The sequence below is a fragment of the Engystomops pustulosus genome, chromosome 7 (assembly GCF_040894005.1).
Source record: "Engystomops pustulosus chromosome 7, aEngPut4.maternal, whole genome shotgun sequence".
NCBI classification, from domain to species: Eukaryota; Metazoa; Chordata; class Amphibia; order Anura; family Leptodactylidae; genus Engystomops; species Engystomops pustulosus.
Window position 1 is genome coordinate 71742445 of NC_092417.1, and position 15946 is coordinate 71758390.

The following is a 15946-nucleotide window of genomic DNA, read 5'->3' on the forward strand; positions in this document are numbered from 1 at the left end:
TTTGAGAAATTAATTGCTGCAAACCTGAGTTTCTGGGCTGTGATACTTGAAAGAGACGCAGTTGGAATTAATAGTGTCATCTAAGTAGTGAATAGTAGGTGCTGGGGTTGTCTGTAGTATCTGCCAGCATGGTCAGGACTCACCTGATATATGTGATCTCCAGAATTCTGGCTCACATCAGCCTACAAGGCTTTACTTCACAGCAAAGTGAGGCTGTGTTCATATTCTTGATGTATTGTCCGTTGTACTGATATGCAGATGGATCAGAACAGAGAACAATAATGGATGCAGCATTCATTTTTCACAAAAAAGAAATATTTTTTCAATCCATGAAAATGGAGGTTCACAAAGAAGTAAGGAAACATTGATGTTTGTTGGTGGACTCGATGATGGCTCAGAGCAATGTCATTTTGCAGGAAGTGAACACATAGCATGAGTGGTGTAAAGAGGCCAGCGGTGTAGAAGTAGAGCAAGTGCAGGGAGTGGAAACCATAACCAGGCTTTGCAGTAAGAATATCACAGATAAGCTCAGCAGATATAATAACCACTTCCTGGATGTATACACTGCACCTAGTTTACTGTATTCCATATGAATACAATCAAATACTCCACGTGTCACTTATTGCAGGTGACTTTTATAGTGGGATTAATAGGACAAGACCAATAACTTGCAATCTAACAGTCAATCGTGCAGCAATGGGTCCAGCATGCAAAAACATCCTAGAATGTTAGGAACAAATCCCTTAATTCCATACACTTTTGATTAGCATATAAAAATGTCTCAATGTCTGTCTACATATAATACAAAAAAATACTATATCCAACAACTTTTATTTTGGCTATTGGGCTTAAAGGAATCACGTCTCCAAATCAAATTAGCAATACATATCCTTTAACTCAATGCAGCTCTGTTTGTTATTGAGCTCATATAGTGCATTCTGTTCATTTTAAGGATATGTAGAAGGACTCCAAGAGCAAACACATTTTCCCCCATCCTTGCACCGCTCACCTCATTGTTACTTTCACATTTGTTTCTCTCATGAATACTGTATTCATGTGCCTTCTGGTCAGCCTTTCCTCAGTCCCCAATCATAAATCTGCACCAGCACAATTAATCATGCATCAGCACAGCATCACATGGACAGTGTCAGCCTCCTGGATGGACAGTATAAATACCCTTCCATCTGTATATTTTTAAATAATAAATTGTATTTTAAGTTTTCATAGAAGGAAGCTAAGATCTTAGTTCTAACATTATCTTCTACATTGTCTTCTAACAAAATTGAAGAGATGTATACAAAGCCATAACAAAATAATGTAGTACTGCTTTAATAGGACTTGCTGACGTGTTTCACCCTAGACATTGCTCACTATTCTAAAACACAAAAAGAAACAGTATTTCTAAAACTCCAGTGCAATACGGGTCTAATTTGTTTGGGTGTTAACAAATATATAGTAATAATTCTACATTTATGTTACAACAATAAACTCTTTGTCTCTATGTAACCGCTCGGATGGAGTGAACATTTGCAGCTCCGAGCTTGGCACAGAGTGTGTTGAGGCTTGGCAGCACTGTACTATGTTCCTTGCGTCAGCCCGCCCGATCTCACTCATGAAACAGTACAGTAAGGGATCGGCCAGGCAGTTGATACTTGATAACGCAACAGTCAGTTTGTAGGGGACAAATATATTCTCTGCAAATGTACAATTTTCACTCTCCCATATACTACGCATTAAGAGCACAACGTGGTAGGGAGTGAAGCTAAGGATGAACATGACCACAATGATGAGCAGTAGCTGCTTGATCTTCTGTTTCTCCTTACTCTCTGTGGCTTGGTTTTGCTTTACTGCCATGTAGATTCTGTAGTAGCACAAGATGATGATCAACAGTGGAAGAAAATGGCCGATGCTGATATTAAAGAAGCTGAACTGTGCTTTCCATTTCTCCATTGGGAAAATATCATAGCAGAATAGGTCTTTTGAGTTATTAACAGCTTCCTCATTTAGTAGGATGATGACATTAGATGCACTTTGCACCATCCACACGCCAAGACTTATACAAATCGCCATTCTCCTAGTCCTAAGATGCTGAAATTTTAGAGGATAGACCACAGCCAGATATCTATCCAGAGATATGCATGTCAGAAAGGCAGCACTGCAGTACAGGTTTGTGTGCTGGCTGTATGCAACCCAGGAGCACAGCCACACTGGAAACCTCCAGTTATCATGATGCAGACTGAAGTCAATCCATAGAGGGAAAGTGAAGGCATAGAAGAGGTCGGAGCAAGACAGATTAAACAGGTAGATGCCTAACTCATTCTTCTTCATAACCTGCTGGTAAGATACATATAGTGAGATGCAGTTGGCTGGGACACTCAGCACAAACACAAAGATGTAAGTGATAGGGAATAGGTATTGATCTAGGTTGTGGTCCGGGATGCAGATCTCACTGGCGTTGTGAACTGAATGATTATGATTCATTATAATAAAATACTAGTCCTTAATTCTATGATGTTGCTGCTCATAGTCAGATGTCTGCAGTTGCTGGTTTATCGATGACATTTTTTCTGCCACCTATAAATCTCCATCACTGCCCAATGTCCAGATCAGCTCTCTTTATGTTCTCTCAGGGATTTCTAGGATAAAACACAAGCAATTTCACATTTAGAGAAAAAAAATTATAATTTTAACATAAACACAAGTTCAGTCATATGTATGCTATGCCTAGTGTATATCAGTATCTAAAATCAGAAACACATTAGAGAAAGTGATGGTTTTAATTAGTCAAAACTAGAGGGCTTCAAGAAGGGTCTAGATGCCTTTTTAAACCTAAATAACATTGATGGTTATGTTATATAGAATGGTTTCCCCTAAATCCCTTCCTCATCCAATCCCTTCCCTTCCTTGGTTGAACTTGATGGATAAGTGTCTTTTTTCAACCGTATAAACTATGAAACTATGAAAATGAATAGTGCTGACACATCTTTCCAGATGAGATTCTTTTTTTTTCATTTGTCACCAAGGTACTACAGAAATTAAGATACAGGCATATAAAGTAACGTTGCCTCTCCAGCCTCTACAAGTGACTCATCCCACATTATTTGCAGATGGCATTTCAGATAATTTTTTATATGTAAACAGGTGAGATTTCACATTTAAATAGGGAATACTAAAAAGGACATTTCATATCCAACCTGAGGGTGCACGTAGTGTAATGGGGTTAAATCTTGTGATAGTGTGCCTTTAAGGAGTGATCCTGCTAGTGGTTGCTACCTATTACCAACACTTAAAGGAAACCTACCATTTAGAATGGTAGGGGTAGGCTGTAAGTACCGAGCACCAGCTCAGGGTGAGCTGGTGCCGGTACTTACTTTCGTTAGTGTTATAAACCGCGGTAACGCGGTTTTAACACTTTTTAAACTTTAGAGCAGCAGAGGTTTCGGCGCTGCGTGCGCACGATCGTGCGCGCGCCTACATAGGAAATAGTGGAGATGTTGCGCGCGCACGGTTGCGCGCAGCGCCGAAGCCCCTTCTGCTCTAAAGTTTAAAAAGTGTTAAAACCGCGATACCGCGGTTTATAACACTAACGAAAGTAAGTACCGGCACCAGTTCACCCTGAGCTGGTGCCCGGTACTTACAGCTTACCCCTACCATTCTAAATGGTAGGTTTCCTTTAACAGATGTATTTTTAACAAGTCTGTATGGAAGTAAGCCCCAATTACAGTAAAGCTCTGGTTAGAAAGGTATCTTATTGTTATCACTTTCCAGTTATCTCTTTAATAGGTGGGATATTTTTCAGAAATGTCTGAGGTAAAACTGTTTCAGTTGCCCATGGAAACCAATCAGAGATCAGCTGTAATGTTATAAACAGCTGTTAGGAAAATTAAAGCTGAGCTCTTATTGGTTTTCATGATTAACCAGAACAGTTCTGCTCTCAGACACTTCTGATAAATCTCCCCTATGTCTTTGCCTCCATGTATCCCCATACACAGTTGCTCATTGTCACGAGTGTTCCTACGACCCATATCGCGGGTCGCGAGCTCATCCGTGGGCGCAGCTCCAACGCAACGCACCTGTCCCCACCCCTGATTTCCGTCCTCGCTCCGTGCCCACGTTTCCCTGTGTCTTAGGGCTTCATAACATTTAAAGGGCCAGCGCACCATTATTTGGCACTGCCCATTTTCCTGGAAGGCTATTTAAACCTGCCTCTCCCAACACACCCTGCTGGATCATTGTGCCTACACCTTAGAGAAAGATCCCCAGCGATATTCCTGCGGTTCTGTGTGTTCCAGCTCCTGTGTTCCCGTATTCCTGTGTGTTCCTGTGTTCTCGTGTTACTGTGTTCCTGTGTGTTCCTGCGTTCCTGTGTCCCATGTGCCTGTGTTCCCATTCCCATCTACCTGGACCTCCCATTGCTGACCTCGGATTGGACTTGACCTTGCATCTCTGCCACCTGCCCTGACCTTGTGCCTGACCACAAGACTATCTCAACCTTGGCTGCCACCGCGGGCTAGTCACACCTGTGGAACGACCTGGTGGTACCCTGCCGCACCGGCGGGCACTGGTGAAGACCAGGTGCCACTTACAATCCGGTCCCAGGTGTCGGCTAGTATCACCTCCCGTGGTGGTCCAGTGAATCCACTCATCCCGAATCCTGACACGTCTCACTGAAACTTTCAGTTTAACAGAAAGGAGATGACTTAGCACAGGAGATTTGGTGGCAGTGGTGGAGGGATTTCCCTCTGATAAAATATACGACAATGGGGGTCATTTACTAAGGGCCCGATTCGCGTTTTCCCGATGTGTTACCCGAATATTTCCGATTTGCGCCGATTTCCCCTGTATTGCCCCGGGATTTTGGCGCACCCGATCGGATTGTGGCGCATCGGCGCCGGCATGCACGCGACGGAAATCGGAAATCACTTGGTCCAGCCCAGTGAACTCCAGCGCGTTCAGAAGCTTCTCAGCGCAGCAGCTCCACCTGGTGGACGGCAGAGGAACTACCTTGATGAATCCCGGCCGGACCCGAATCCAGCGCAGACAACGCGCCGCTGGATCGCGAACGGACCGGGTAAGTAAATCTGCCCCACAATATAATAAGTTAACATGAACTATTAATTTACAAGACATTTCGGAATCCCCATGATCTGCTGACAGCTCTGCTACTGCACAACAGCCTGAGCTGTTGTAAGCCCATAATATCACAGGTTAGGTGGATCAGTTGAAGTATAGTCTAGTTCATATACTATACCACTGTATTCAACTAGTTTATCTATAAGACATAAACTACATAACTCTCTGCCCAAATTCATGCCTTTGCCTTTCTGATCCCACCTGACCTAGCTTCTATTTTTTATCACTGTACCCACCTGTATCTACCCGTTATTTAGATATTATTTAGGATGGTCACTCCTGGCCTTCTATTTTCCATAACTTACTTTTTCTTCCTCAAACAAAAAAATCCTCCACCTTTTATACATTTTAATAGCCCTAAGTACCTACTGCATACTTTTTAAACATCTATAATTTTACTTGATCTACCACTTCCTTTGTGGTAGACTAACTATTACGGCTGTTTGGTAAATCCCAGAAGCATAAATAAAAATATATGTTATGAGGATCAGTGCTCCTTTACTTATAAAAAGAACTTTATTTTTATGTAAATAAATTGCAAGTGCTCCGGGAGGCTTCACCAGTGCCTCTGAGCTCTGGCTATTTCAGGACCCCAGAGAACTTCTCACTGCCTCAGCGTTTCTGCTACTCCTGGAAATCCCGTCAGATAGCTGAGACACAGAGCTGTGTGCTTCCACGATAGTTTTTAGGCCTCACGTGCATGACCATTTACTGAATTAGTAATGTGAAAAGAAGGAATCCCAACACATCGAGGTAGGTGAATGAAATCTCTTCTTTTATTTATAATGCATTCACAAAAAAACATGCAGAAAACACGTTTTTCGGCTCTCCTGAGCCTCATCTAGCGTCTTATCATCTAGTGTCTGTCTAGTATGCACTGGTTTTTAAAGTATCCTGTGTCCAATACGTGTATGTCTTTTCCAGTAGTACAGACCAGTGTCGGAACGGGCCCACCAGAGTACCAGAGGATCCTCAACCCAATACTGAACCCCAGAGGTCCATCATAAAACACCACAATTTGAAGGCTGCTAGATTCTATTTCCTGGGGAATAATGAAGAGTGGGCCCCCAAATTGATTTTCTCTGGTGGGCCTAAGGAAACCCAGCCTGAAACTGGGCTGGACTACACGTCATCCATCATCCACGTCATACTCATGTGGTTATGTCATGTGATCCGTCACAAGCTTCCTGACTTCGATCATACAACTACTGAACAGACTCGTTAAGTCTTATTTGTAAGGAAGGTTTTCCGTGTTTCGCCCACGTACAGGGGGCCGCAGAGGCATTTTATGATTTTATAAGCTTGTCCCAAGTGTGGATGGAAAAGGGATTCAGCTTTATTCATATTGCTGTACTGTTGGAAACCCAAACACGGAAAGGTGACATTTTTTCTTGTGGCCAATAGGGTTTGTCGCATTACATTTCTGTCACTGCCAAAATCTGCTCTTACCAATCTATTTTGTAGGGTAGGTAATTTTTTTTATTGCATAACAGGGGTTCCTAAAATTCCGGTGTCTGTGGTTATGACTCTTTCATCAAATGGTAGTGTTTTCCAATGACTTTATCAATTTTGTACATTAGGGGATGAAATTGTCCTACAAAAGGTAGATGGGATTTTTCCATTTGGGAAACTCTGGGTCTTACCATCATTAATTTACTTGATTCATCTCTAAAATTCTCTCATGTTTTATCACGGGGTAAATGGCTACACGGTCAACCCATTGAAATTGGGATTTCAGGATTGATTTTTTTTTTTTTTACTCAATTAGGCCACAACTCTGTCATAGTACAAGGTTGGATGCAGAAGAGGGTTGTGCGCTCCTCACCCCTCCTCTTTTCATAGGAAACAAATGATCTCTCTCTTCCGGAGCCGACACCCGACCAAGTCATAGTGTGGTGAGACATGGTGTTCACTCTGTGACCGGATTCCATAGACCACATAGTGGCCATAATCTGATGCGGCTAGGACATGGCACTATGCTGGTGTGGAGTGTAGAGTCTGTAGAAAACTACCCACCGCTAAGAGACTTTTCCTTCTTCCTCACAGCACTTTTTTTTTTTAAAAAAGTGAATGTAGAGGGACAGGGCTCAGGGCGATCAGAGTAGAGATACCCTGGGCTGACGAATTTACAATAGCAAGCCATAGGTTACAGATGAAATCTATGTCTGGCAGAACCTTGGATAGACTTTATTCTAATGCATGTATGTTGTGCTGAAATTTCTAAGTAGCTAGAACCTCTTAGTAAATCCATCATGACATGTGCTAGGCTTAATAAATTCTCCCTAGTGTACATTCCTCCAGAGGATTTTGAGAACCCAATGGAAACTACAAAATTAGGGTAAAATATTCATCAATATTTTACCCAGTTTTTCTGATCACTTTAGGGAAGAAATGTCACTTATATACTGTAAGACTTGGGAAAAAATGCTAAGAAACACTTTATGACTATTATTAGAACTTGGTACCATTATCTGCCATGTGATAATGGATCTCACAGCTCATTTGTTTTAGGCTACTATATTAATTCCAGTAGGCCCCATTCTCTTTAAGTTCATATATTTCAGAAACTAATAATGCAATGAATAACTACATTTTAGACAGGGATAGAGGACACCACCTCTATTGAATTTCACTGGGTAACTTGTTTTTCATCAGAACATAGCACATCATTTCCTTACCTAGTATCCAACATGGCAAGGACCTATGCTGTGCACAGCTGGGCGCTGCAGCCTGTCTTATCACTTCATGCTGTCCGCCTGCAATTTCTCATGAGAGGGAGAAGAATCTATATTAAACCAGCAGTGATACAGGGCAGCACTGAGCCAAAATAACAGTCTGCTGCAGAGCAACCGCAGGATGTCAGTCAGGGAGACTGGTGCAAGTTAGGAGACATAGAAGGTATTCACCTGGGATCCCAATAACAAGATTTCATGAAGCTGTTCAGCTTCCCCTTCTGCACCATACTGTTTAGGAGTGATCTGCCAATAAGGAAATGTCTTCAGGGAGCCTTGCACTGTCTCCCCTCTAGACTTTCGTGGCCTGACAGAGCCAAAAGTGACATGATTTTGCCTTTGGCCGACTGCATGCATGGCAGTGAATACATTTGGAAGAGTAGGATATTATTTACTGTTCATTCTTTACATTCTGTATTATCTCTGTTTGCAGTGATAATACTCTATGTTGGATTCTATTACGGCACTTCTGTGGATTATGGATTCATTCAGTGCATAGCCTAGTTTGTTTTACTTTATCCAGCAGGTACCCATTCTATATATTTGCTTAAATTTCATGAAAAAGAAAGTTTCTGTAGAAAGCTGTAGCCAGTAAATGCATCCTGCCTCTTACTGATCTATGAAATATCCAAGTGCAGAATTTAAAAAGAAGTTCAAAAAGAGAACTCAGATCAGACTTATAGTTGTAGAACTGAACATCTGTTATTTTTGTTAAGATGAAGGTTTTAGGTGACATTTTTCAGTGTGGGGTATACTTTGGGCGCAAAGAGTGTTTTAAAGTGAACCTACCAGCACGAATCTACCAATAAAGGTAGATCTGGGGGATGGATCAAAAGGACGTGAGGACACCCCATTTAACTCACACAATCTTTTAGAGAGGAGATCCTCCGCACTTCTCCGCACTACATGCACACAACTCCGGCTTCGCGGACAAGTGCGCGCAGCTCCTTGTAGCTGTGCGCTGAAGATGTCTTGGTAGGAGGATCAATGAGGCTGCTGGGGTGTGGAGTAGCCACGCAGTGTAGCCTCAGCTCCGGCTACTTCACACCCCTCTTTAGAAAATTAGCATATAACCACAATTAAAGTTTTAAAAAGATACAGGGGACGTGAGATTAGCCCTTAAAAGGGCTATCCTCACGTACAATAGAGGCACCTACCACCCTATTTACCTTAATAGGTAGATCCGTGGTGGTAGGTTTCCTTTAAGTATATAATTCCACATGTGTTAATTCATAGTTTTGATGCCTTCAGTGTGAATCTACAATTGTTATAGTCATGAAAATACAGAAAACTCTTTGAATGAGTGTCCAAACTTTTGGTCTGTACTGTATAAATAATATGTAAAAATAGAATTTTCCTTTTTTGGAAGACTAAATCTGGTGTGCGTCTTATAGTAAGGAGGGTCTTATAGTCCAAAAATACAGTACCTATGTTTTGACACCATGCATGAAAAATGTTTTCCAATGCACTTATAATTGTTAAAGCTGAGGCTGCTCCACACTTAGCAGGTTGGTAGTTGCATTATGCAGCTAATAACGCCTCTAACACCCTTGAATGGTACCGCCATCAAACATGATCCATCTTGGATCCAGCCAGTACCCCCCGTGATGTCATCAGAGGTCATAACCAAGGGTTTCATGGCTGTCATAGTAGGATCTTCAGTCATTTCAGGATTGCTGGACAAATTGCACTTTTTGTTTGGCCCATTTAATATTCCATGCAATGTACTGGAAAGCGTTGAAAAAAAATACACTTGCAGCAAACACTTACTGGTAACACCCTCTATCCCCGCCGCAAAGCTACGAGTGGCTTCAAAAAGATGGCGGCGCATGGCACAGGCTGTCTGGTTTTAACCTATTCATTACAATGTACAATTCGCACATTGTAATGAATGAAGAGGATAATCCCCATATACTGCCATACTGTATTAGTAGGATCAATTAACCTAATGGTAGGATCAATCAAGGGGTCTGAAAAATAGTAAAAAAGTAAAAAAAAAAAATTATATAAAAAAAAACTAAAAATTCAAATCACTCTCCCTAGAAGTGATATAAATAAACAGTAAAAATCATAAACAAGTTAGGTATCGCCGTGTCCAAAAATGCCCAATCAAAATATAATAACGTTTTCTTTACTGTGTTTAACCCGTGACGGAAAATAGTGCCTAAAGTCAAAGTCGAACAAAGCACTTTTGGGATCTCCTCCGGACCGGGTAAGTACTTTTTTTTTTGTGCAGGAGGTTTTAATTTTTGTACATGAATGAAAACATTATAAAACATATACAATTTGGTATCCCCGTGATTGCACCGACCCAAATAATAAAGTAGACATGTCATTTGTGGCGCACAGTAAAAGCCGTAAAATCCAAGCCCGCAAGAAAATGTTTTTTCACCAATTTCACTGCATTTTGAATTTTTTTTCACTTCCCAGTACATAGCCTGGAATATTCAATGCTGCCACTATGAAGTGGAATTTGTTATGCAGAAAACAAGCTTAACAATAAAAAAGTTATAGATTTTTGAAGGAAGGGATTTAAAAATGGAAATGCAAAAAAAAAAAAAAGTATCTGGTCATTAAGGGGTTAATCTTGACACATTGGATCGCCTGAAAAAAATACTTATAAAAAACACGCTGGAGCGTCTGTACACAATGTCCGGTGCTCCACGCTGCTTAATATTCTCACCTCCTGCTTGACGTCACCTCCCTCTCCAGCATGGGAGAGGGAGGTAGTGAGCCCAAAACGTCAGCCATCATGTCCCCACGCTCGGCCTGCTTTTTCTTTTCAGGCGATCCTGGCATGTGGCTTAACACCTTGCCGACCGAGGACGAACTATATCGTCCTCGCGCGGCAAGGGGTGTATGGAGAGAGCTCACGAGCTGAGCTCTCTCTATACACAGCGGGTAACGGCTGTATAACACAGCCAACACCCGCCTGTCACTGCCGCGGTCGGTGCTGGCACCGATCGCGGCAGTTAACCTGTTAAGTGCCGCCGTCGAACGCAACTGCGGCACATAACATACCGTTATATGGGCGCCGCCATCTTAGATGGACGATCGCCGCCCCCTGGAATGTCATCGGAGGGCGGCGATCGGTTGCTATGGCAGCCTAGAGTCTCTTTGAGACTCGTAGGCTTGCCATGTGCAATGATTTATAATAGCCAGAGGGCAGGCTATTAAAAATCATTGTAAAATTGCTATATACTGCAATACAGTGGTATTGCAGTATATAGTATTAGCAATCGGACCCTGCAGGGTTAAATTACCCTGGAGGATCTTAAATAATGGTAAAAAAAATGTAAAAAAATATGAAAAAAAAGTAAAAGTTTAAATCACCCCCCTTTCCCTAGAACTGATATAAATATAAATTAAAAGTAAAAATCATAAACACTTTAGGTATTATCGTGTCCCAAAATGTCCGATCAAAATATACTAGCGAATTTTTCCGGCGTTTAACCCCGTAACAGAAATTGGCGCCCAAAGTCGAAAATGTCACTTTTTTGCCATTTTGAAAAATATAAAAAATTCTATAAAAAGTGTTCAAAAGCCCATACAGTCCTCAAAATGATAGCATTAAAAATGTCATCAAAATTCACAAAAATTGACACCACCCACAGCTCCGTGCACTGAAGTTTGAAAAAGTTATCAGTGCCAGAACATGGCAAAATGAAGAATTTTTTTTTTGTACAGAAGGTTTTCATTTTTTTAAATATATGAAAACATTATAAAACCTGTACAGATTTGGTATCATCGTGATCGTACCGAACCAAAGAATAAAATAGACATGTGATTTGGGGTGCTCAGTGAAAGCTGTAAAATCCAAGCCCACAAGAAAACGTCGCAAATGCGTTTTTTCATCATTTTCACTGCATTCTGAATTTTTTTCCCGCTTCCCAGTACACGGCATGAAATAATAAGTACCATCACTATGAAGTGCAATTTGTTACGCAGAAAACAAGCCCAAACAGAGCTCTTTACATGGAGAAATAAAAAAGTTACAGATTTTTGAAGGTGGGGAGTGAAAAATTAAAATGCAAAAACGAAAAAGGGCCACGTCCCTAAGGGGTTAAAGCATACAATAGGTGAGTATGTGTAGTTTAAAGGAAATCTACAAGTACCTTGATAAACCTGCTGGCAGCATCTTACGCTAAGGGGGTTGTTTGTGATAAAGAGTCTAAAAAAAAAAACACCAAAAGTCACAGGACACGGTAGGCACTGGCATCAATTTGCGCCAGAACTGTCCCTAAATGGAAAACCCCAAATCATGAATTCAGTCCTATTGTGAAAACAAGTCTATGCAAATAATGGATTTGGTACAAGCAGGGTCTATGCCAAAGAGACTTTGCACTGTCCTATGCTCATTTGGCCCAATGGAAAGTCTTAAAACTTTAGTTTTGTAGTCTTTTGTACTACAACTGTGCCAAAAAACGCAGTTCAAACATAGACAAAAAAAAACAATGATCACCCCTATTATCTTTTTATGACAATAATCTGTTGTGATGTGTGCCCAAAAATTCTAAAAAACCTCAAGCCACATTTAGAAAGGGTTTTAGATGCCTTTACAATTTGTAAGCAAGGGGGGTGTGACTTGGCACATTTTTGGGGTGTGAAATGGCCAACAAATTCGACTACACAGTCTAGATTCATCATTCACCATCAGATACTATATAAATCTGGCACAGTTTAAGGCCGCATTCATACGACCGTATGGGGGGCGTATGTAGGGCTACAAGCTTACGGCAAATGCCGCATGAAGCGATACAGTGCTAAACACGTGCGGCACCGTACTGCTCTGTACACGGGGAAAAGATAGGACATGCCCGTATGCCGTGCATCTCTATGGAGAGGGGAGGGGTCACCCCTTCTCCTCTCCATTGCGCCGGACGTATGCCTGCCCAGCGGGTATATGTTCGTATAAATTCAGCCTAAGGGTGATGCCACACATGGCGTTTTGAACCTGTTTTTGGTCCGTTTTTAAGCAGTCCGTTAAAAAATGAATGCGTTAAAAAATGTATCCGTTTTTGACCAATTTTAATTAAGATAATTGGTAAAACCTGTCAAAAACGGATGCGTTTTCAAAAAACGCAAGCGTTTTTAAAAAAACTGGTCAGTTTTTTAAAGGACTGCTTAAAAATGGACCAAAAATGCGTACAAAACGCCACTTGTGCCATCACCCTAAGACTATTTAGTTTTGCTCTGTCTTACTTTTATATATGTTGATAAATCTATTCCTTTGTGTTTTGCTGTAGGGTTTATATAACAGGTATGTTTTAGGTTTTCTGACATATATCAACACCACCTCAGATGTGACGCTGGACTTTGTGTTAGGAGCCACACTCCTGACACGTTCCATGTATATGTGCTATGTTCACAGACATTTCTGGTGTGGTGTCAGTTTGTTAATCAAAAAAATACAGATAGAGGTGAGATATATGGATCGATGAGAAAGATGATTATATATTTTTCGAAGATATGGGATTTATGCTGTAGATATTAGACAGATATAAAGATAGATGATGTCTAGACACATAGAGCTTTCCTGGTGCATTAGCTGAAAGTGTTTACATGTAAACACATCAGATTTCTTACCACATTAAATGTACTACACACACTACTATCAGCTTAGCTATACCTATCTCTCATTAAGGCTGTGTTCACACGTTGCGTTTCTTATTACATTTACAATTTAACTGCGTTTATGTTATCATGGCATCTATATCATGTTAAGGTTGCAAGTAGATGCAATGTCTGCACAATGTAAACACAAAGTTTATGAAATGTGAACACAATGTGAACGTAGCCTCACATTAAATCATACATAGCATTATCTGTATCTAGAAATCAAATTCATGTATAAAGTAAAATACTCACTCGAGCCAGAAGTCACCCATCTCCCATATCAGTGGTTTCTGTGTGAAAGCAGAACCATCAATTTCTTCATATTTTCAGATTACGAAATAAATTATCGCCTTCACAGAAGTTCCCTCTTGTGGCAGCTTCTTTTAGCGTTGACTGACTTGCAAACTTTATTTTCAACAACCTCTACATCTCAATCCTCCGGTGGAAGAGCTGCACTCATTCTGCTTGACTTCCCTGCACATCTGAGATCACAAGAATTTACATGGCAACTCCTCCGCCCCTGAACTGCAGAGGAGAAGAGGGCGGCCAAGAGATATGACATCACATAGCATAGAGATTTATAGATCTGTAGAGTAAGCCACAACTAAAAGCTGGGTGATGCTGGAGTACAATTGAGCTTTTCCATTATCCTGAAAGACAGCTGTGCCCAAAATAAAAGGAACCTCTTACGCAAATGTGAAATAATAAACTAACATTACTGACTTCCTCTTCAGGAATTCATTGTTTGAGATCAGCTGCTCAGTCTCCCCTTTCAAATTGGTTGTAACTTCTGCAACTTTCTTGCACATTTTATTTTCGCCATTTTCAAAAAAATGTCCTAATTGCATGACCCTCACAGCTGAGTCTTTGTTACAGTGTATCAGCATGAAACACTGCTGAAACAGTGCTAGCACATATACAAAAAACACATTGGGGGCCATGTATTGTTGTATCTGCGCCTAAAAGATGCTGTCATCTTTCATTTTTTGGGCGCAGAATTGTTGCGGATCATTTATAATGAGTTTTTGCCAGAAAGAACAGATGTTTCCGACTATCCCGACTCCTCCGTCTTTTTTTGGCGCAAGTGGGCGTGCCCTAACGTTTCCACATTATCCGTCACATTTATGTGTATTTTGTCTGCATTTTTAGGCGCAATTTTTGCCGCACAATAGACCAGGAAAAAAATGGTCAGAGAGCAAAATTAAGGCGCAGTCCATGTATGATTTTGGTGCACATCTCATTGATGTCGGCATTTTTATGGCGCACGACTGATTATTACCGTCTACCCATTATTTACTTACAGCCGTGCACCACTTTAAAACATCGGGCTGTGCTTTCTGGAGAGATCCGACTGATCTCCGACAGTCGTGCTTGCGCCAGAACTATTATATCCCCCCATTGTTTGAATGGAGCCGTACACTGAGGAATATGCACACAAAAATGAGCGCAAATAATATGCAATGGGGGAGATTTATTAATCTGGCTACAACAGAATCCTGTCATAACTTGCATTAAAAAAATCTGGCACCACATTTATCAGGGGCATAAATATAGTGGTAGCACCTGCTATAGGGCCCGCAGGGTCAGGGGGCACCGGCTTCCAACCTGACACACTAATGAATGAAGGATGTGCACTTTTATAGACATAATATACTGGACTATGTAATACATACCTCCCAACCGTCCCGCTTTCAGCGCGACAGTCCCGTTTTCCAGTCGACACTTTCCCCGCTTTGTCCCGCCTCCTCCAGCCCCCGTAGTTTAGAGCTGCAGAGCACAGGAGGAGGACAGGAGGTGCTGAAAGCTACAGGAGGACGAGGGGGAGGGGGGGGGGTTGGAGGCTACAGGAGGACGGGGGGGCTGGAGGCTACTGGAGGAGGAAAGGGGGTCTGGGGCACAGGAAGAGGACAGGGGGGTGCTGGAGGCTACAGGGGGGCTGGAGGCTACTGGAGGAGGAAAAGGGGGGCTAGGGCACAGGAAGAGGACAGGGGAGGTGCTGGAGGCTACAGTGGGAGCTGGGGCACAGGAGGAGGACAGGGGGTGCTGGAAGCTACAGGAGGACAGGGGGGCTGGGGCACAGGAGCAGGACAGGGGGGCTGGAGGCTGCTGGTGGGCAGGAGGAGGCTGCTGGTGGGCAGGAGGAGGCTGCAGGAAGACAGGAGGAGGCTGCAGGGGGACAGGAGGAGGCTGCAGGGGGACAGGAAGAGGCTGCTGGGGGACAGGAGGAGGCTGCTGGGGGACAGGTGGAGGCTGGGGACAGGAGGAGGCTGCTGGGGGACAGGAGGAGGCTGCAGGGGGACAGGAGGAGGCTTCTGGGGGACAGGAGGAGGCTGCTGGGGGCAGGAGGAGGCTGCTGGTGGGCAGGAGGAGGCTGCAGGGAGACAGGAGGAGGCTGCAGGGGGACAGGAGGAGGCTGCAGGGGGACAGGAGGAGGCTGCTGGGGATCAGGAGGAGGCTGCTGGGGG

The 15946-nt window shown here is 42.5% G+C and overlaps 1 protein-coding gene across 2 annotated transcripts; it reads right to left on the reverse strand.

Moving 5' to 3' along the window:
• Positions 1-396: 396 nt before the first annotated feature.
• On the reverse strand, positions 397-14130 carry GPR65 (G protein-coupled receptor 65). 2 transcript variants are annotated; one of them, XM_072116724.1, is made up of 2 exons: positions 13734-14130; positions 397-2636 (listed from the first exon to the last, which is right to left on the reverse strand). In XM_072116724.1, exon 2 carries the CDS (start codon positions 2479-2481, stop codon positions 1471-1473), a length of 1011 nt encoding a protein of 336 aa, XP_071972825.1. In that variant the 5' UTR covers positions 2482-2636; positions 13734-14130; the 3' UTR covers positions 397-1470. The 2 variants fall into 2 exon arrangements, with proteins under 2 accessions (XP_071972825.1, XP_071972826.1); XM_072116725.1 differs by lacking the exon at positions 13734-14130 and adding an exon at positions 7812-7898.
• Positions 14131-15946: the final 1816 nt, after the last annotated feature.